This window comes from Drosophila serrata, unplaced genomic scaffold (genome assembly GCF_035046125.1).
Source record: "Drosophila serrata isolate PLE 108 unplaced genomic scaffold, ASM3504612v1 contig_296, whole genome shotgun sequence".
Taxonomy (NCBI): domain Eukaryota; kingdom Metazoa; phylum Arthropoda; class Insecta; order Diptera; family Drosophilidae; genus Drosophila; species Drosophila serrata.
The window spans coordinates 116,226-139,367 of NW_028257194.1; the positions used below are offsets into that span (position 1 = coordinate 116,226).

At 44.4% G+C, this 23,142-nt stretch overlaps 1 protein-coding gene across 23 annotated transcripts in view; it reads left to right on the forward strand.

The window, feature by feature from the left end:
- The window catches only part of sxc (O-linked N-acetylglucosamine (GlcNAc) transferase sxc), a 251,110-nt gene that overhangs the window by 85,960 nt on the left and 142,008 nt on the right, over positions 1–23,142 (forward strand). For all 23 annotated transcript variants that reach the window (XM_086837110.1, XM_086837107.1, XM_086837105.1 and 20 more), the window contains one exon: positions 22,551–22,734. Coding sequence is in view for 12 of the 23 variants with exons in the window: in XM_086837107.1 (XP_086693233.1) it covers positions 22,551–22,734 (184 nt within the window). In the remaining 11 variants the exon portion in view is untranslated. The remainder of the gene's footprint in view (positions 1–22,550; positions 22,735–23,142) is intronic.

Below are 23,142 nucleotides of genomic sequence, written 5' to 3' on the forward strand. Positions count from 1 at the left end.
GCTGGAATTGTGGAGTCATGGACCACGGTTTTTGGGACTGCGGGCAGGAGCTGAAAAAAGTTTTCTGTTTCCGTTGCGGAAAGGCCGACACCGTCGCTCCGAAGTGCCCGAATTGTATGGGAAACGGACGGCGGGGCGATCCCAGAGTGGAAGGGGCTCGCCCAACGAGGAATTCCGCGCAGTAGGAGACCCTAAAAATAACAAGATAGACGTTAAGGATAATTCTAAAAATAATTTAAGATACTTACCCTATGAAGAGCGCATGCGACGGTATATAGAGGTCAGGAACCGTATATTCGAGGAGCATCAGCTGAGCGGCATGCGTGAAGTCTCCCGGACGGTTCGAAAGGCACGAGATCGGTTCCGGAAACGCCAGCGGAAGCGCCGAGAAGTCGTCGCGGCCGTCAAGCGGGGCGGCACCCAGGATCCCAGACCGTTCGCCCGAGTAAAGATTTCAGGCCAGCAGCTGACTGGGTTGTTGGACACCGGAGCGAGCGTCAGTCTGCTCGGAAAAGGCTGCAGGGAACTGGTGGACGCGATGGGTGTGCCGGTGCAGAGGTACTTCTCGGTGGTGCGAACTGCCGCTGGAGAGGATCGATCGATCATCGGCCGGATAAAGGTACCTGTGGAGTATGAGGGAAGGGTAGAAAACATTCATTTCTATCTGTGCCCTTATCTGGAACAAACGACATACCTCGGCGTCGACTTTTGGCGGGCGGTTGAACTGGCTCCGACCGTAATTGGAGATATCCCGGTTCAAGGGGTGAAGAAAGCCGAAGAAGTTCACGCCAGGGAGATGGAGCACTACGCCGACCAGGAAGATGACGACGAGGAAAAGACAGACCCCGAATCCTGGACATTATCTGAGGCCGAGAACCGAGAGCTAGAGGCAATCAAGCAGAGGTTCCTCACCTTCGAGAAGGATGGTTTGGGAACGACTGGCCTGGAGAAACACTCCATAGAGCTGGTGGAAGGCGCCAAAATTTTCAAGGACCGTCCCTACCCAATGTCGCCAGCGAAGCAAAAGGTGGTCGAGGACGAAGTCGACAAGATGCTAGCCCTGGGAGTCATCGAGGAAAGCAAGAGCCCTTGGAGCAACCGGACGACGGTGGTGTCGAAGCCTGGAAAGGATAGATTCTGTTTAGACGCCAGGAAACTAAATGACGTGACCTTCAAGGACGCTTACCCCTTGCCCAGTATCGATGGAATCCTGTCCAGAATCGATCAAACGCATTTCATCTCCAGCGTGGATTTGAAATTTGCGTTCTGGCAGATCGAAGTGGACGAGAAGAGCAAGGAGTTGACGGCGTTCACATTTCCTGGTTGGCCCCTTTACCAATTCAGGGTGATGCCTTTCGGGCTCTGTAATGCGGCACAGAGGCTGGTAAGACTCATGGATCAAGTAATCCCAGCCGAGATCCGATCCAACGTTTTTGTATACTTGGACGATCTTCTCATTCTGGCCCCGGACATCGAGACGCACTTCCGATACCTACGACGGGTCGCCGAATGCCTAAGAGAAGCAGGATTAACTATCGGCATGAACAAATCTAAATTCTGCTTCAAGTCTTTGACTTACTTGGGTTTCGTCGTGGGTGGAGGTCGTCTGAGCACGGATCCCGGTAGGGTGGCGGCAATCAGGAGGATGCCGGAGCCGAGGTCGATGAAGGAGGTGCGCGCGTTTCTGGGAACAGCAGGCTGGTATCGGAGATTCGTTCGAAACTTCGCAACGCTAGCAGCGCCGTTGAGCGAATCCCTCAAGAAAACTGGGAACAAGTTTTCCTTGAGTCCGGAAGCGCAGCTGGCGGTTGAAGCCTTGAAGATGGCGCTAACCACAGCACCTGTACTGGTGCACGCCGATTTCAAGCGTTCCGGAAGTTCCGACCATACGTGGAAGGCATGTCGTTTACGTGCATCACGGATCACGCCAGCTTGAAGTGGTTGATGTCCATGAAAGATCTGTCGGGACGCCTGGCCAGGTGGTCTCTGCAGCTCCAGGGATTCAATTTTACCATCGAACACCGGAAAGGCAGCGAGAACGTGGTGGCAGACACGCTTTCGCGATGCGTGGAGGAGATCTCTGTGGACCTGACAGAGTTGCTGGGTTTTGAGACCACCGAATTTGCTGGAAAGGAGTACCAGGAGTTAGTCAAAGAGATCATGGGCAACAAGGATTACTTACCGGATCTTAGGATCGAGGACGGGCTCATCTTCAAGCGAACCTCCCCGGCAACTTTGGACGACGAGGTGGACGGATCAGCGTGGAAGCTCTGGATACCGCCGAGTCTGACCCACAGCCTGGTAGAGCGAGCCCATACGGACCCAAAGGCAGCTCACGGCGGAATGGGGAAGACACTGGAGATCCTTCGGAGGCAGTTCTACTGGCCCGGGATGGTGCTGCAGGTTCGGGAATTTGTTCGAAGATGCCAGGTCTGCAAGGAGTCGAAGGCGCCGAATCACCGTATGATGGTCGGAATCGGTGAGCGAGTACAGACGGAGCGGCCATTACAGAACCTGTACATCGACTTCCTTGGCAAGTATCCGAGGTCGAAGAAAGGGCATGCCTGGATCTTCATGTGGTGGACCACTTTTCAAAATATACGTTTCTGAAGGCCATGAAGGAAGCGACTGCCTCAAATGTTGTGGATTTCCTCATAAATGAGGTCTTCTACAAGTTCGGGGTGTCCCAGAGATCGTGCATTCGGATAATGGACGACAGTTTGTGTCGAAGGTTTTCGAAGAGGCCATAGAGAGTTTTGGGATTCGGCACTTGAAAACTCCGATATACTCTCCACAGAGCAACGCAGCGGAACGGGTGAATCGGAGCGTTCTGGCGGCTATCCGAGGGTTCCTGGAGAACGATCATAGGGAATGGGATGCCTACCTTCCCGAGATCGAAGTGGCCCTCCGGAACGCAGCTCACTCGGCTACGGGCGAAGCACCGTTTTTCACGCTGTTCGGACACCACATGTTCCTGCATGGATCCAGCTACCGGTTGGCCAGGAAGCTGCAGTCTCTGTGCGGCCATGAGATGGCCGGTATGCCAACGGCTCCGACAAGCTCCGAGTCGTGCAAGAGAAAGTGCGCAAGTGTCTGGAGGCCTCGTACGACCGCTGTCGCCGACGCTATAACCAGAGGGCCAGAGAGTTCGCCGCAAAGCCAGGCCAGGAGGTGTATCGGCGGAATTTCGTTCTCAGCGACTTCGGAAGGCAATTTAACGCCAAGTTTGCCAGGAAGTTCCTCAAGGCCAGGGTGGTGAGGACGATAGGCAGCAACGCTTACGAGCTCGAGGACATGCAGGGCCGGAGTTTGGGTGTATACCACGCCAAAGATATCCGCGTGTGACCTGGAAGAGAGATCACAAAGTATACATGGACCAGACACTGGAGAAAGGGTACTTCCCGTAAGACGTGGGCCCCGCGTTGGGCACCGTACGGAACTGCGCTGGAGATACAGATCCAAATGCTCCCAATGATCCTGTCGAGCCGCTGGAAGCCGGCAGCAGCTCCCCATATCCTTGGGTGGTGTTGCATTTCGGGTGGGAACGGGCTGAAGGACTATCGATATATCGATAGGGATAGGTGGGATTGGTAGGACCAGGAGGGGGCGAGGAAAATGAGCGAACCCGGAAGTTCAAAGTGCCTAAGAGAAAGGGTTCTTGCCCTTTCTCTCAGCAACGGCGATGATAAAGTAACGGCTGGAGTCCGGAACAGAGGAAAAGGAACCGGGCTATAAAGGGAGGTGGAAGGAGAAAAAACGAGAAGAAAAAAACTGGATGGATAACGTGGTGCGTGGTGCGGTTAACTTCGGAAAGGGAAAAAAAACGTGATCCCGGAAAGAAGTGGAGACGTGACCGATCGTTTTCCCAGTGCCGTTTATTGAGCCATTTTCCCAGTGCCGTTTCTTGAGCCGTTTTCCCAGTGCCGTTTCCTGAGCGTTTTCCCAGAGCCGTCGCCCAAGCTGCTGGGCACCGCGTCGCCGCCGCCGCAAGCCAAGTCCGCCGGCCCACGCAACCAACAACCGTCGCCGCCGCCGCAAGCCAAGTCCGCCGGCCGGAGCCAGCTTCGGAGCCGCGGCGACTCCCGCATCCAACAACCACCGGCCAGAGTGACCGGCGCAGCCAAGTCCGCCGGCCGGAGCCCACTTCGGAGCATTCACCGCCGCCGCAGTCTAAAGAAGACTCCAGATCTGGTGAGTCCGTTCCGCATGGGACGATACAAAGGGCGAATTGCGCATCAATTTCTGCCCAGGCAGCTGCCGCCGACCTGCGGGCAACCCTTACCACCCGGCGCCAAACCAGGGCGAGCTGGGAGATATAAAAGAAGAAAATAAATAAATTTAAGTTGTTAGGTGTAAGACATTAGTGTTAGTGTTAGTTGTTGTTAGGTGTAAGACATTAGTGTTATTGTTAGTTAGTGTTCGATGTGACGTATTAGTGTGTTGTTCTCGCCCTCCGGATTGATCGTATCCTAGGTCCGGGATTGGTGCAACCCATGCGCTGCGACCAATAGGGGAACGGGGAAGAAGCCCTTAGCAAGTCCAGGAAAGCCAGTTCCGTAACAATTTGTACGTTTTTCAAATTAAAGGAAAATAAAACAATAATATTTAATTATAATAACAAAAAATTAAACAATAAAGCAGAAACATTAAATTATAAAAAACAAAAATTTAAGCTTTAAAATAATTGGTAATTTTGGATTGCTTGGTGTTTTTTTCTTTTATTTTTTCCATTGCGTTTTCTAAACCTATTAGGTTGTCAAAGAGACTATTTGGAACATCATGGGTCGAAAAATAATGTTTAAGTTGAGGAATTAATGCTCTGGCTTGTAAATTCGTTAAAATTTCTTTTCCATCGGCGGCATCATCCTCGTCACTGTCAGAATTGTTGGGCAAAACTTCTTCCAAAATTGGCTTGCATTATAAACTTTTTCTTCTGTAGAATTGATGTTATTGTTGATGGAGCGACATCGAATTGTTTTGCCACGTACGTTTTTTTTTCACAGAACGATGTTATTCTCCGAAAAAAATTAGCAAACTAAAAGAAAACAGCGAGAGAAACACAAAATTCAGAATGCATAGCGACATAAAGGCGGCATAGCTGTCTGCAAAATCTAACGGTGCTTTAACTACAAAAAATTTTGCATCGCACTACGATTTATGAGGTTTCGAAAAAAATTACTATTTAAAAGAGGTTCAATATTCTATGCGTTGCGCCAAATAATACGAATTAACGAGGGCATCAAAATGTATGGAATGTTTCAAAGAGTTCGTTAGGGACGTTTATTTGGTTATTTGATATGTCCCTAGCATAAGAGAATTTGAATTTTTCCACCTAACTTTTGGGCTTTGGTTTAACCTTGAATAAAGGCGATGTTTTAGCAGGGAAGCGCCGCGAGACAAATATATGTCTCGTAGGTGGAACAGCTATAAGGGCTTTTGGCAAGGCAGGTTGGTTATCTGCCGGGGCTTTGAGGGGCAATATTTAGGGAACCTAGTCTTTCCTATTGCTCCATCTCAGCACACTTGATTTAATGCAGAGGTCGAGGGTTGTGCGAAGGGAGGCTGCTGCAGAGTGCCCGTCGCGGGGTGTTGGGATCAGCCTACATGCTGCAAGCCAATTTCTGTTCTTTTGCTTCTGTAAGACTCTTTTAATAACGTTGAAGCTATTATATTGGCTATCCAGCGACAATAACATATCATGAGTTTTCTCGATAAATGTCCTTAAAACCGCCCTTGGTTTACTGCAAGAGAACTACATCTCCTTTTTCACCTCGCGACAAACCTCGCAGCAGTAGCGTAGGCCGATATTTTTTCTAACATCGTCCACCGTCCGAGCTACACTAATATAGCCAGCCATCGAAGCAGACAATTTGCGAATTCATAATCGGGACTTACCACTGTACCAATAGATAAGATAAGCGGCACAAAGAGAACGAGAGAGCGGGGTAGCTAAAGAGCGTGGGTAATACCAAGCAATGTTTAGCCGGGAAGGCACAAAAAGGAATGCAAAAAAATAAATATATTAATAAACTCAATTACCTACACAAATAAGAATAGCTGGATGCAAATTATTTTTTAATTGTGTAACCACGCGCTGACCCTCGCCGCTGTCCGTGAGGGTCAGGGATTACGATCCAATTGCCACCGTGGCTTGTTCCGGGCAAGGGTGTGATGACTCAATTGCCACCGTGGCTGGCTGCTCTTATGGATGAGCCGGGCTGTTGCCACTGACTCTCTTCTCTCCTATTTTAAGAAGACTACGTCGGGAGTAACTGACTCCTTACGGCCCTTAAGGCACGATAACCAATTTCAATTAATAAAATAAATGTTGACTGCCAATGGCGGAGTTTTACATTCAAGCAAATGCTCTTTATTAAATATCCAAATTAAAACTGAAAACCTCTATGACCGACTGCTCGTGCAGCAATGTGCTGACACTAGCAAAAGCAACATAACTCACCATACCGTGCACCAATAGGAACCAGGTACGGCCCCTAAAGATGGTTAAGCTGATTTTGCAACTAAACACTAGGGTGATCCAATAATCACCCAAGATCTGTATCGACTTATGATTACTACTTAACAGTGTTAACAATTCTCGCCTTAGGGATATGACCGTCCACAGCTTGTTGGATCTCCCGTGCGTCTCGTCTCCTCCTCAGCATCATGAAGAGTAGGAAAGAGCAGCTGATGAGAAGACTGGCTCCCACGCCGACCGCGAACCAGGTGTCGGTAGTTCCAGCCGCTTTCATTCCTTCTTACGCCCTTGTAGGACCTTCAAATTTTGGTTATTAAACCTTTGGAGAAATAGCATGCTTAGTGTGGGATCGTGGCCGATGATGTTGAGTAACGGGGATGCCGTCATGCCCGGAGTTTTTCTTATGGCTTCACGTTGGTTTGAGTATTTGGTGCCATTGATGAAAGCCACTCGCTCGAACGTGATGATGTGTAAGCCGTTGGTGGCTTTTTCAGGGCCGTCGTCAGTGCTGACTTTAGCTGGGCACTCGTTGATTATTATTACTCCGTCATATATTAACGTGATAGGGCTAGGTGGCTGTCTTGTGTCTCGCATAGTGCGGTACTACACGCGTGTAGGCCTCGAGCACAAGTATCATGGGCCGCCAGCATGTAAAACGACGCGTAAGTTGTTGGTACGCACTCTGTAACTGCTAAGACGTCGCTATTGCATTCGGCTACTGTGTTCTCCTTCAACTGCAGGATGGTAGGTTGGTGTGATACAGGGAAGATTGTGACCTTTTAACAAATTGTTTTAATCTTAGGGTATGCGATTAGCACATGGACTCTACTATCGGACTGAAGGACTGTAATGTTAGACGGCTCTAGTAGGCTAATGATGGGGACTTCTGTGGGGTGATCAACAAATACAGTCTTCAAATCATCTTGATTAAAAATTGCTGGGTTTATTATGTGCTTTTGCAATCGTGACTGTAAGCATTACGATTTGAATCTTAGTTATTAGTATTCTATTACTGTCCAAAAGTACCTCGTACAGGTGAGAAGTGTCAACTATATTATTTTGTTTTGCCTTGATAATTTTGTTAACAGCCTCTGTTAATTCATTAATTTTATTCTGCGTCTTCGTATTTGACTCAATTAAACGTGCCTCGGACATTTTTAGCATAGCGAAATCGGCCGCGTCGGGAGTGCCCGCAAATACTTTGAGTGCGGTGCCTAGGAAGTCTATGCTCCTGGCCATCCTATGGTGTACTTTTAAAACAGACAATAAACTTCTAACATGTTCGGTATCGACGTCTAAAAATTTTTTCCTATGAGACTGTGGGAATAAATCGGACAACCTAGTAGTTTCTTCTACTATAATTGAAAATTCGGACAAATTATTTGAACATCGAAGCAAGTTTCTATGTTCCCATACCAACGCAATTCCGTCCTTAATTGGGATATACTGAGCATGCGAATAATCCGTCACTCTAGCGTTAATTTAGTTAACGTTATTAATAAAATTTTCGCGATCCTGTAAGAAGGCGAAAGGTTAAATCTACTGTTTATAAAATGGAGTAAGTATGCTAAGGTGTAGGGTGTATGAAAATAAAGTAAAAAAGTTAAAAAAAGCTGAGGGGTATATTTATCTAAGGTTGTCCTTGTGGACCACCCTCCCTCTAATAAGGACTGACGTTACCATGTCTGCCTGTACACGCTCTTCTGTGTACAGTGCGGTTAGTTTATTTCCTAACCTTTTATTATTTTTGAGGTATACTTTTTCTCCTACCTCAAAAATTATCTTTTGTCTTGTAGGAAAGTAGAAAGTAATGGCTGTACTACAGCGAATTTTGAAAATTTATCTACGCTGGTTAAAAAAACCTCTTGTCCGTATGTCTATATGCAGCATATTGGTGTGTTACCCAACTCTTGCTTCTTGGGGTGTCTGTTGTACATCCCCTTGGTGCATGTCTTGCAGTTTACAACCACTTGACTTGTTAAACATTTTCCTGGGCTGCCCTGTGTTCATTTGCTTCCGTGATGTCATTCACGAATTTTTTGCAATGCCAGAACTTGGTTGCTGGGAATTCGGTCACCAAGACGTGTTGGATGCGTGCTAGTGCTGGGAGGCCGCAGTAAATGGCGTTAACAACATCTACGTTTTCTACCTCTTTGACTAACCCGAGCAGCAAGTCCTTGTTATTGAATTGGGAAATGTGTCGGTTTTTGGTCCCGAAAACTAAGAGGTGTCGCCGTAAAGGCTGCTCTGCTTACTCCAGGATTGTTTGATTCCTGTAGCAGTTCAGGGGCTTATCGGTGGATTCGACCGTGAAGGTCAAGTTCACTGTGAATAGTGGCTACGTCAGATTGGGGTTCGTTTTGTTTAGCGTTTATGTTTTGTCGTGACAAAGCGTCGGCCAAAAAATTTTCCTTTCCTTGGCGTTACGTTCTTCGATGAATGCTTTCCATCGTTTAATTTTGGCATTTGTATTTCGCTCGAATACGGCGAAAGTAAGAGGTTGATGGTCCGTAAAAATCGGGATCTTTTTTGTGCCGTTACAGTCTTTCAACGTACGAGATATCATTGTGATTGGCCTGCCTTTCTGGGACGTTAGTATCACATTTTCTGATGACAAAATGTCTCGCAGGTTCTCGAACGCTCTGCGTTGGGTGTTTGTAAACAGTGCCATTCTCTCTCTTAAGTATGGAGGTGAGTGGTCTAGCTGGCCAATCCTAGAAAAGACTCCTGAATGGTTTTTACATTTTCCGGGTCTGTTTTGGCTCCGGTTGATGCGACAAAGAAACCAAAAAATTCAACACTTTCTCTGAAGAATTTGGTTTTTGCCGGTGTCACTCTCATGTTGGCTTCGCACAGGCATTTTAGGACTGTGTCAATGTGTATGACGTGTTCGGAAGCATTTTCGGAGAAAATTATCACGTCGTAACAGATAACGACGTAACAAATTTTCCCGATCTATTCACGTAGTACGTCGTCAATCGCCCTTTGAAAGATACTTCTCGCATTTTTCAATCCAAAGAAAGCAGTTTGTTTTGAGGAGGGCATTAATTTATGCCACCTATTAAGGGAGTTGATTTAGCGAGGGGTTTGTTTTGTGTTGGCGTAAAATTAGTTATGTTTTTTTAATTTGTGCGTGCTTGTGTGTGGTTTTGGTTACAAAGTAAGTGAGCGAATGTAAGCGAGAGAATAGATAAGCAAACAGAAGAGCTGCGGCGGAAGAGCTTTCAAGCCGGCTTATGAGTTGGAAAGCTTCTGCCGCAGCTGATCGCTTGTTTACATATAATGATTTTAAACATATTGATATTAAATCTGCTGCTTCTGCTCCCGACATGCTCCCCCCGCTGGATGCGGCACGCTGCCAGATGAGGTGGTTTCCAGGGGTAGAACAGCTATTTTGCCAACAGCCCTTTTTATTAGGCCGGTGGCTGTCCGAATGACAGCGACACGGGCCACACCGTCAGCTCCATGGATGATGCTCTCCACTCTGCCAAGGCGCCATTGAAGCGGAGGGATGTTGTCCTCCTTGAGCACCACAATGCTATGCGGTAGGATGTTGGGCCTTGATGCACGCCATTTCCCACGCTCTTGTAAAAGCGAGAGGTAGCTGGTACTCCACTTCCGCCAGATGATTTGCTGAATTTGCAAACTTGTTGCCAGCGGCTCAGCCGCTCAATGCTGAGGTGCGTGATGTCGGGCCAATTTGACCCAATCAAAAAGTGACCAGGTGTAAGGACATCCAAATCGTTAGGGTTTTCTGAAATTGGACAGAGCGGTCGAGAGTTAAGCATCGCTGAAATTTCATAGACTAAAGTGCGAAGCTCATTGATTGCGAGAATAGTGATATTTGAAAGTGATATTTTGCAGATTTGACGGCAGCCTCCCATAGGCCGCCGAAATGAGGCGAACGAGGGGGAATAAATTGCCATTTGATCCCGATGAAAACGAAGGCGTTGTAGCGTTACCGGACCATATTGTGCCAGGCTTGCCCCTTAGGCTTATGAAGCGCTTGAGGGCAGCGATAAATGAGGCCGCAGACAAATCCTCCACCAGCTTCAAATGGCAGGCTTTAGTGGCGAAGCAAACAAATATTGCGATATAGCATTTGATGGGTGGCCGGTTTCTGACTTCAGACTTGGAGTAGAAAGGACCACAGAAATCGATTCCCACTGTGACAAATGGTCGACTTGGCTGCACGCGGTTGGATGGCAAGGGCGCCATGATGTGCTCAGCTAATTTGGGCTTTAATCGAAAGCAGCGAATGCATTTGTTGATAGTGGCGGCGACTATTTTTCGACCACCAATTGGCCAAAACCTTTGCCGTAAAGCCGCCAACAAGCTCTGCGGGCCTGAGTGAAGAAATTTCAAATGATAGTGAGCTATGATTGCTGACGTGACTGGATGATCCTTGGGAAGCAAAATTGGGTGTTTTGCATCATAATCCAATAATGAATTCTGCAGCCGACCGCCAACTCGAATTAGTCCCGATTCATCGCAGATTGGATGCAGCGAGTACAGCTTGCTTTTTGAGGAAATCTGCCTTTCGGATTGCAGGGCCTTATACTCCTCTGCAAAGTTGATGAGCTGGATTCCCTTGATGAGCAGATGCGTGCCTCCCTTGATGTCGTCTACTGTAAGAGGTCCTCGCCGTCGTGGCTCATCCTTAACTTTTAGCATTAGGAACCGATGTATGTAGCCAAAGACTCGCTGCTGCTTTCCAAAACAATTTTGGAACTTACAGCCATACGAAATATCCTGGCTTTGCGTCAGCACCAGCGCGAGGCGGCGGCGTTCAGGCACATCTACTACAGTAGGCGTATGAGGCGGCAAGCTTCGTCTGTCCGCAGGAATGGTGGGCCCTCACGCCACAGCTTCGAGTCCAAAAGTTCGAGCGGAGTACATCCTCTGGATAATATGTCAGCCGGGTTGTAGTGGGTCGATATATGGTGCTAAGCCATATCCTTGGTCCTTTCTTGAATCTGCGCGATTCTGTTGGAAACGAAAATGTTAAAGTCTGATGGGGCCCGGCGAATCCAAGAGAGCACAATTGTTGAGTCAGACCAACAATGATATGTGCAAGGCTGAGAAATGGCATTAGCGATGTTGTAGATGAGTTCGGATAGCAATAGAGCTGCGCATAATTCAAGCTTGGGTATGGTTAGTGTTTTAAGCGGCGAGACTCTAGACTTGGAGCAAAGCAAATGTGATGAGTAGGTGCCCCCTGTTTCGGAGCGCACATAAATACAGGCACCATATGCCGCCAAGCTTGCATCACAAAATCCATGAATTTCCAAAGATGAGTCAGATTGCATGATGAAGCGAGGAAATTTTAAATGGCTGACTGCCGAGATTCGCGCGGAGCGTTCCAACCATAAGGAATGCAAAGTTTGTGGCAAAGTCTCATCCCAGTCGAGCTTTTCTTTCCACAGGATTTGCAAGAATATTTTGAGCCTGGTTATAATGGGCGCTGTAAGACCTAGGGGATCGTAGAATTTGGCTACGGCTGATAAAATAGACCGCTTGGTAGCTGGCTTGTCTGCTACATTTCCAGAGAATCCAAAAAGCAAATTATCGGAACTTGTATCCCAGTATAGGCCAAGTGTTTTGGCGACGTCAGTCCCATCATCGAATTTGAGCATTTTCTCGCGATCAGCCTCAAGTTCTCCTTCAAGCGCTGCCGGCTCATTAGAGCACCATTTACGAATTGAAAATAGGCCTTTTGCAAGTAACGATTTAGCCTCCAGAAATAAGGTCGTCAACATAAAAGTCCCTACGCACGATCATGGCTGCCACAGGAAAATCCTTCTCTTCATCATAGGAGAGGTGCTGCATAGCACGAATTGCTGGGAATGCAGCAGGCTTAGTGCCATAAGTGACGTTGCCTAGGGTGAATATTTTAATTTCTTCGCTCGGACTATCACGCCAGAGGATACATTGGAGCAGATTATCAGGTTCGGTGACACGCACACAGCGATACATTTTGCAGATGTCGCCACATAGTGCCACTTTAAAGGATCAAAAGTGTTGAAGATTTTAGGCTGAATGGAGGGACCAGCAAAGAGCAACTCGTTTAAAGAGTATCCAGGCGAAGACTTGGCAGAAAAATCGAAGACTACCCTGAGTTTGGTAGTCGAGCTGTCCAATTTGTGAACGCAGTGGTGGGGCAAATAATATTGCGGCAAAGCTGACTGCTTGCAAGAGAGCGACATATGGCCTAAATCGATATACTCCTTTATAAAGGCAATATATTGAGCCTTGAGATTAGGATTTCTAGCCAATTTGGATTCCAATGATTTGAATCGCTGCGAAGCACGATGGTATGAATCTCCTAGCATATCGAGACTAGTCTTTGCGGGCAATCGAACTGAATATTGGCCTGACTCAAGCCGAGAATAAGATTGAGCAAATAAATTCTCGCACAAGGCATCCTCATCAGTTGGAGCAGATGACGATCCACAATAGCTGTCAATTTCCCAAAACCGTTTGACAAGGTCCGGCAACGATTCAGGTTCCAATTGTACATCGTGCTCAACTGACAATGCGGGAAGAGAAGAGTGTTTATGGGCCGGCGAAGATATGCCACCGGATACTACCCGACCCAATCTAGTTTTTGACAAGGAGGGAAGGTGATCGGCCAGCCGTATCTGCCCAACGCAAAGCAGGTCGAAGAAGATTCCAGCCCCTATAAGAATGTCAATCCTTTGACTTTTATGAAAGAGCGGATCGGCGAGGAATAAATTGCTGGGGATGTTCCATTTTGAAGAGTTTAGGTCGAAATGCGGCTGATAATCTGTGATGGTGCTAGTCATTATTGCAGCGAATGATGTTTGGTAACTTTTGTTGCGAGATTGTACAATAATATCTACCGCCTTATCAGCCATGAGTGAAGACTCTCCTATACCTGAGATGCATGTATTTGAGCGACGAGTTGACAGTTGCAATTGATGAGCGAGTCGACAAGTTATGAAATTAATTTGCGATGCAGAGTCGAGCAAGGCTCTGCAGGGCACCATTATGCCGGAACGATTTCGGACATATATGATGGCAGTGGCAAGAAGCACATAATCAGATTGATGATCTACCGAGGCTTTAGGTGGGGGTGAATTTGGCGAAGCAGAAATGAGCGAGGTACTATTTTGAGGAGCAGAAGTGGATGAAGGCTGCGAGGGTGATGAAGCAGGATTTGACTCCAAATGTAGCATTGTATGATGCTTAGAGCGACAATGCCTGCAGTTCCCAGCTTTGCACTGCTGCAGGCTGTGGCCTTTACGCAGGCAATTTAGGCAAAGATGTAGCCTTTTTGCTTCTTTGTAGCGTAATGTGGGACTCAAGGCAATAAATTGTGGACATTTCGAAATAAAGTGATCCTTAGAATCACACAAAATACATAATGAGGTGTAGGATGATGCGGTGCAAGCGTTTTGGACATTTTTATTGACAGTTTTTCCCACCTGGTTGCTAGATGTGTGGGTTACCATAGCATTTTCAATGTTTTCCATCATCCGACATTTCTTCTCCATAAAGGCAGCCATATCCATCCATTTTAGCAGCTTATTGGTATGCAATCCCTCTTCCCACTTCTTCTGGGTATGCTGATCCAGTTTGGAGGACACCAGGGATATGAGCATTCCATCCGCAATCTCCTGGGTGGTTGCCATTGTGTTAAGGGCTCGCAGATGAGAGTTGATGCCGTCGCTCAATTGCCGCAAACTACTTGCCGACCCTTTCACCACACTAGAAAGCCTGAAAATAGATCGTATGTGCGCCTGAAAATGCAAAAGTTTGTTATCAAACCTAGCAGTCAATAGGTCGACTGCCTTCTCATAATTGGCCTCTGTTGGCTCCAGCGAGCGAATTGTGTCTAATGCGGGGCCATCCAAACAGGAGCGTAGATGCTGGATTTTTTCCAAATTGGTCAGGTCCTCGTTGTTGCCGATAACTGTACTGTAGTACTGTAGTACTGTACATAGCATAGCCAGTCCATATAAGCGCCTCCAAACCGTGGCAGCTTAAACTCGGGCAGCCAAGTGGCCCGGACACCAGCCCTGGAGGTTGAAGCCTGCTTGATGTTGAAATTTGGGAGTGCAGTCGAATTTATCACTGACACTCGGCGGAGTTTTGCTAGTTCGCGAGAGATTTTGGATTTCACCGCACAATAAATGTTTAGAAATTTTGCACGCACATCACTAGCCAGCTCTAGTAGATTGAGCCTTTCGACAGCTGTTTGAGATTTATCAAAATTATCTTGCATTTGTCCAATAAGCTCAAGCCTGACTTGAACCGAAAAAGTCATTTGAAGCCACTAGCTGTCGAAAAACCGAGTCCGCTTTGGCTTTATAAAAGTCCAAGTCACTATTGGCCCCGGATGGGCACGCAGTAACCGAATCATTCTCTGCCATTTTATTTTTCAAAAAGAGTATTCAAATGTCCCTTGGGTTTGCGGCCGATGCAGCTGTACCAAACGCAGAGAATAGAGAACGAAAGAATAGCGGAGCCAAGCTTGCCGTTCACTGACCGCGAGCTAACGGTTCTATCGGACCACCAAAACCAACAGCACAAACACAATTTGCACGAAAGGTATATAAAAGGGCTGCAACTGTATGCTAGTGCACAAATATATAAAGATATGCTATGTACTCGAATGTACCGATAGAGTTCAATAGCGATGCAACGATATGCAATTGTATTGTGTGAGCATACGAACTATATATAAGCACTTTTCACATTTTATTTTAACGAAAACGATTTTTTACGCGATCACGTCGGGGTCACCAAATGTTTTGAGGAGGGCATTAATTTATGCCACCTATTAAGCGAGTTGATTTAGCGAGGGGTTTGTTTTGTGTTGGCGTAAAATTAGTTATGTTTTAATTTGTGCGTGCTTGTGTGTGGTTTTGGTTACAAAGTAAGTGAGCGAATGTAAGCGAGAGAATAGATAAGCAAACAGAAGAGCTGCGGCGGAAGAGCTTTCAAGCCGGCTTATGAGTTGGAAAGCTTTTGCCGCAGCTGATCGCTTGTTTACATATAATGATTTTAAACATGTTGATATTAAATCTGCTGCTTCTGCTCCCGACACAGTTTTTCGCGGTCTTTTTAAGCCAGATAAATCTGGTGGTACCCCGTAGTACAAAATTTCCTAGGTTCGCTAGAATCATAGAAATACTCGGCATAGGGTAACGGTTCGTTCATTCAGTTTCCTAAAATCGATCACCAGCCGTTTTTTTTTTTTTTGTTCCCATCTGCATCAAGTCCCTTTTTGTCGACGACCCATGTCTGGCTGTTACATGACGACCTAGAAGGCCGGATAATGCCATCTTTTAACAGCTGTTTGACTTCTGTGTTAACAAAATCTGCTGTGCTCCCATGGGGTAAGTATATAGCTTGGAATATACGGGTTCGTTAGTCTCCGTACGAATTGTGGTAATAATCGAGGTATTAAAAAGTAGCGCCTCGTTACAGTTCGATAACACTTGTTTCCTCTTAAGGATCATTTTTTTAAATGCAGCTTTCACCGAATTTGGGACTATTAAGTCATCGATATTTGTGAAGTTCACGTTATCGCATTCGTGGTATTTGAGCTGTTCAGATATGTTTCCATACCTGATTACGCTGTTACGTAAATCTAATACCGCTCCGGTCTGCGTTAGCATATGGCCCAAGGCCGACAGTTAGATATGAAGCACAACGTATGTTTTATTCTGTGGAAATGAACTTAACCTTAAATTTACATTTCAGTAAACTCTCACACGCGCTTACCGCAGTGTGTCCTTCTACTTTTCGCACGACAATAAGAACGCCCGTTTTAACTTCGCTCACTCTTCATATACTAACTACGCCCATCGATTACCTTATTCGATCGTCGAAATCCCCGACCCCGTGAAGAACCGCTTCACTCAATTCAAAACTGCAAGTTTAGGGACGGGTCGCATCATTGTCAGAGATAGGCCGTTGTCGTTTATGCACTGTGTAGTGCGTCTGGCGCTATTGTGAGGGGGCGGCGTCCATTGTTTGGACACACCTCAAGAGCTTCTTTTAGGTTCTATGCATCCTTTTGCTCGACAGGAGCAGATACCTGCCACTACGGTGCAGAGGACGGAATGCGTGGTCTAGATTTGGATGCAGATTGTTTTTCACACGGACAATTATATGTTGCGTGTTCCCGTGTCGGAAACCAGATAGTCTTTATATTTACGCGGAGAATGGAGAAACGAAGAATATTGCATACCCACAAGTATTACAGAATTAAATGAATTTGAAAATTATTCTTATTTGTTTGACTTATTTCTTATGCAAGCAACCCCAATATGCCACAGCGAAGCGTGACAGGGTACAGCTAGTCTATATATATAAAAATGCTCTGTTCGTGTCTACATCCTTCATAGACTTGAAAAGTTCTGAACCGTTTAAGCCCAAATTTTTACACAACATGCGTTGAGGTTCCAGCTCGGTTATTGTCTACTTTTGATGTTGATAGCTTATCTGCGTTTGCGAATATATCAGTTTGTTTCGCGTTTCCCCGTGCCCCTACTGCTGCGCCCTCTACAGGCAGCCAGCTGAATCAAAGTATTTCCTGTCAAACATTCAAAACATATTGAAAGAAGAAACTTGAAAAGTTCTGAACCGTTTAAGCCCAAATTTTTACACAACATGCGTTGAGGTTCCAGCTCGGTTATTGTATACTTTTGATGTTGATAGCTTATCTGCGGTTGCGAATATATCACTTTTTTTTAGCGTTTCCCCGTGCCCCTACTGCTGCGCCCTCTACAGGCAGCCAGCTGAATCAAAGCATTTCCTGTCAAACATTCAAAAATGTATTGAAAGAAGAAATTGGAGATACAAATTTTATTTTTTTGTTCAGGTTCAGTAAGAAACGAAGTCATGCCACCCAAGAAGTCGAGATTGGGTCGTTGTACTCGCAATACAGAAGCAAAAAGACGTAAGATTACGAATATGACTGACGAAGAGCGGGCCTCCTTCCGAGAGACTGAGCGGATGAGAGCAATGCAGATACACAACGAGGAATCAGCAAAATAAAAAAGCAGATAGGCTTGAGAGAAAACGATTGAGAGTTAGGAAGTCGCGTTCTGCAGCAATCGATTTGATTCACTCTCAAAATAATGAACGCGACAAGGCAAGGGTAGCTGAAGCGCGTTTACAGCTTGCAGCAGATTAAAACCTGCAATACAATCGTCTTGCATTCAGATATAATCCAACTGTTGATTACAGCTCGAATCGCAATGTCGTTATTGACCGGATGCATCAGGTCTGCATATACTGTCGGGCTCCTTCGATTGAATCAGACGAAACTTCGGTCCGAGGAATATATCCATTTGCGTGATGCTGTGATGAATGACCGTAATACAACCAACTTTGGAAAGCTCACGATTTTGCCGTCCTCATACATAGGTAGTCCACGCCACATGAATGAATATGCTCAAGATGCCATGGCATATGTTCGTTGCTACGGCCGTCCAGATTTATTTATCACCTTCACATGCAGTACAGCTTGGGACAAGATAGTATAGCTGTTATTTCCTGGAAAATCACATAGGGATAGGCATAACATCACAGCCCGTGTTTTCAGACAAAAGCTCAAGTCACTGATGGATTTCATTGTGAAACATGGAGTTTTTCGATCTGTGCGGTGCTGGATGTATTCAGTAGAATGGCAGAAGAGAGGATTGCCGCATGCGCACATACTGATTTGAATGTATGATAAAATTACTCCAGACGAAATCGACGATGTTATATGCGCTGAGATTCCACGGGCCGAGGTTGATACGGATTTGCATGAAATTGTCATCAAGAACATGATCCATGGCCCTTGTGGTACCCTCAACCCATGTTCACCATACATGGTAGACGGGAAGTGTTCCAAGCAATATCCTCGATCATTTACAGCCAACACCGTAACAGGGGACGATGGATATCCTCTGTATAGGAGACGGTCAACTGAAGATGGAGGGACTTCGGCAACTTTAAACATGAGAATTGGTGATATTGAGGTAGACAATCGTTGGGTGGTTCCATACTCACCACTATTGTCAAAATCATACAAAGCGCACATCAACGTAGAATATTGCAATTCCGTGAAATCGATTAAATATAACTGCAAGTACGTGAATAAAGGCAGCGATATGGCAGTTTTTGGTGTTCAGGCAGAAAATGGGGACAGCAATGCAGTACGAGTTGTCGATGAAATCTCTCAATACCAGGCTGGAAGATACATAAGCAGCAACGAGGCTGCATGGCGAATTTTTTCGTTCCCAATTCATGAACGCTATCCAGCTGTAGTTCACTTGGCAGTCAATTTGGAGAATGGTTCACGTGTCTATTTCATAGAACTAAATGTGCAAGAAAGAGTCCTGAATCCGCCTACGACAACTCTGATTGCCTTCTTCACCTTATGCCAGGAAGATGCTTTTGTCATAACCTTGATGTATTCAGAAGTGCCCTCTTAACCACAATATGCCACAGAGAAACGTGGCAGGGTACAGCTAGTAGTTTATAAAATGCTTTATTTTCCATTTTGAACAATAGTTTGTTAATTTATTTATTTTATTTTTATTTTTTTTGCTTGTTTTGTTTTTCCAGTCGTTTGACCATAGGAAATTGACTGTTTATACTTTTTCGTTGTACTTTCGCCGGTTGTTTTTTTGTGGGTTCGGTTAAATTTCGTCTAATTGTCCCCGACAACGGCCCAAAATCTGCATACACTTGCGCAGGCTATAATTCCTAATAGCCGTGTGCCATTTTAACTTCCGGTGATGACTTAAGAGCGGTCCACCATGAATGTATTGTGACGACTTACGAGCCTGTTTTGCAGTTTACTGTTTTTGCAATCATCAGCATTGCTCAAACCTTTGACGTCTGCCTCAGATAAACATCTTCGATCAGTTTTTCTTTTTCTTTTTGTTGTTTATTTAATGTTGTTTTGTGTTGTGTACAGAACAAAGTTTTTCTAAAGTAAGAAGACTACTCTGGTTTACATTAAATCTTTTAGTTGTTAATTTTCTTTTTGTGGACCATGTTTATTTTAATTCATTTTGCGGCCATTTAGTTTCATTTTATTTAATGTCACTTAGTCACTTTGTCACGGTCGCCATGTAGTTTACTGTATTTATTTAATTTTCCGTTTTTATATATGTACTAGCTGTACCCTGCCACGCTTCGCTGTGGCATATTGTGGTTGCACGCATAAGAAATAAGTAAAACAAAAAAGAATAATTTTCAAATTAATTTAATTCTGTAATACTTGTGGGTGTATATTCTTCGTTTCTCCATTCTCCGCGTAAATATAAAGACTATCTGGTTTTCCGACACGGGAACACGCAACATATAATTGTCCGTGTGAAAAACAATCTGCATCCAAATCTAGACCACACAACTCCAGAGATTGACCTTGAGCTTTATTAATGGTCATTGCGAACGCCAAACGAATGGGAAACTGCAATCTCTTGAACTGGAACGGTGTATCAGTCGGGAACAGAGGAATCCTAGGAATGAGGACATCTTCACCTTTGAAAGGACCTGTTATGATCGTTGCTTCTACTACGTTGTTCATCCATTTCTTGACTGCGAGTCGCGTACAGTTGCAGAGTTTCGGCTAATTTATATTGCGGAGCATGATAATCGGCACACCTATTTTTAATTTCAATATGTGTGGTGGCATTCCAGGCAGATCAAGTGAGTTTAGAAATTCCGTAGGGTAATTAACTGCTTCCTTTGCCTCCACATCGGTGTCTATCGACTTATATGTAATTTCGTCAGTTTCTATGCTGGATTGGATTACATGGTTGAGCTGGTAGACATCTTTGTTCTTGGCAGCGAGAATCGCTCGTCCACTGAGCCAATCGTGATTCCTATAATTTATTCGGATATCGGGGAACATTTTTTGGATAATCCTTCCTTCGATGTAACTAAATTACAGAAATTCTCGGGCAATACTATTTTTTTCGACGTTTCATTGACTGGCAGCTTTCCGTTCCCAATGTCCAGTAGCTGTCGTTTGAATACGTCGGCTGAGTTATCGTTCTGTAACTGGACACGCATATTCGTCTTCAACTGTAATGTACGTACATGTTGCCACAATATAGAATATTTTAGGCAAGCATTTATCTCGTCAGCTGGTGTCGATCGGGAAATCACAGGCAACGTTTGCCTGAAATCCCCTGCGAGCAATATTAACGCATTCCCAAATGGTTGGACATCTCCACGCAAATCCCGCAATGATCGATCGAGAGCCTCCAGCGAATTTTTGTGTGCCATTGTGCATTCATCCCAAACAATGAGTTTACATCTTTGCAATACTTTTCCCATGCCAGATGCTCTGGAAATGTTGCACGTAGGAGTCTCGATGATTTGCATATTCAACGGCAACTTCAGCGCTGAATGAGCAGTCCTCCCCCCAGGTAACAATGTCGCAGCAATTCCAGATGAAGCAAGAGCTAAAGCTATGTCCTTGTTAGCTCGAACCGTAGCCAGAATCAATGTAATAAGGAATGTTTTCCCCGTTCCTCCTGGACCATCCAAGCTTCAGCTTGCCCTGTCGCGTTCATTATTTTGAGAGTGAATCAAATCAGTTGCTGCAGAACGCGACTACCTAACTCTCAATCGTTTTCTCTCAAGCCTATCTGCTCGTCTTTCTGCTGATTCCGCGTTGTGCATCTGCATTGCTCTTAGCCGCTCAGTCTCTCGGATGGAGGCCCGCTCTTCGTCAGTCATATTCGTAATCTTACGTCTTTTTGCTTCTGTATTGCGAGTACGACGACCCAAACTCGACTTCCTGGGTGGCATGACTTCGTTTCTACTGAACCTGAACAAAAAAAATAAAATTTTAATCTCCAATTTCTTCTTTCAATGTGTTTTGAATATTTGACAGGAAATGCTTTGTTTCAGCTGGCTGCCTGTAGAGGGCCAGCCATTTTTAATTATTATAGAATTTCGGCTTTAATTTTATGAGGAAAACACAAAAGTGTGAATGTAAAATTGTAACTGTAAAACTATAAATTTGTTTTTTTGACATAAATTATTATAGAATTTCGGCTTTAATTTTATGAGGAAAACCCAAAAGTGTGAATGTAAAATTGTAACTGTAAAACTATAAATTTGTTTTTTTGACATAAATTTATATAATTTATATTGTATTGATACCTAGTGATCAAACTGCAAGGGTATTAAAACTTCGGCGTACCAAAATTTGCATTTTTTTTTTTTTTTTTTTTTTTTGCATTTTTTCTTGTTTAAATTTAAATTTAGTCCCGGTGAAAGAAGGGGAAAATTCAAATTTAAACTACCAATATTGGTAATCGCATATGTCCTTTTGCATTTTATTTTGACTCTTTGGGTTCTCTGTGTCATTTTAGAAAGCAAAATATATTGCTTTTAAACCAAATATTCTTTTTATATGACTTTATTTTTATAAAAATTACAAATGGTCCGTTTGCAAGAAATTATTTCGAAACTTATTTTAGAAAATTACCACTTCTTTTAATCTTGATCAATCTGACCATTTTTGTTGTTACCATGTTAAAAATAATCGTTTTAAAGAACTTTAAGGGGGTACACCACCCTTTACGCCTGAAAATTTGAGAGTTTTTAAAAAATTCATTTTGACATAGTTATTAAGAATACAACTTTTTATTTATTAGTACATCAAAGTACATATGCTAAACTAAAAAATACTCATTGAAAGAAAATATTTACGAATGGCGGAGATATAGCCAGTAAAAGGCATGCCGTAGAGAATTTGAAGAGAATCGGTCCAGCATTTTTTGAGAAATTATGTTCACCGTTTTGAAAAACGTTTTGAAAGAAACGTTTAAAGACAGTACTCTAAGGCATATCGGCAGCGCTCACTTCTAATGGCTGTAGAATCCACAAGTAATGAGATATTGTTAGGGCCGATGTCTTAAAATGACCGTAAGAATATCAGCATAAAAATTAAGTATAAAAAAAACCAGGAGAGCTCTTAAACATTTAGATACTCGTTCATTGAACATTTAATTAAATATATATATTAGCATCTAGTCTTACATCCAATTTACAATAGTAAATACATTTCTATTTCTTTTAGCAATTTAGGAAACGTCTACAAAGAACGGGGGCAATTGCAGGAAGCATTAGATAACTATCGAAGAGCTGTTCGTCTTAAACCGGACTTTATTGATGGATATATAAACTTAGCAGCTGCATTAGTGGCTGCCCGTGATATGGAATCTGCAGTTCAAGCATATATTACGGCGTTGCAATACAATCCTGTAAGTATTTGTATCATACATAAATGATGCTCAATAAATCTATGCATTATCTAAATTAATAAATGGTTATAAATGGTAACGGTATAGAAACGGCTATGTATATCTATTTCTAGATTTATGTAATTTATTTAATGGCATCACTGAGACTCCATGCAATGCTTATATCTAAGTATTTAGAAAGCTATGTACATACACTTCAGTGCCATTCCTTTTAAATTCAGGTCTGAATCAGGTTGGATTGGAGAGGCCTCCATCCTGAATCATACCGGAATTTTCATACAAACCATCCAAGAATTTTCATACAGTAGGCTTTAGAAAACCTGAATTCGGATTACCTGAGGAATTATCCTGAAATCAGTAAGGAATCCTGCTAGGAATTTGTCGTGAATTTCGAATAAGAAGGGAATT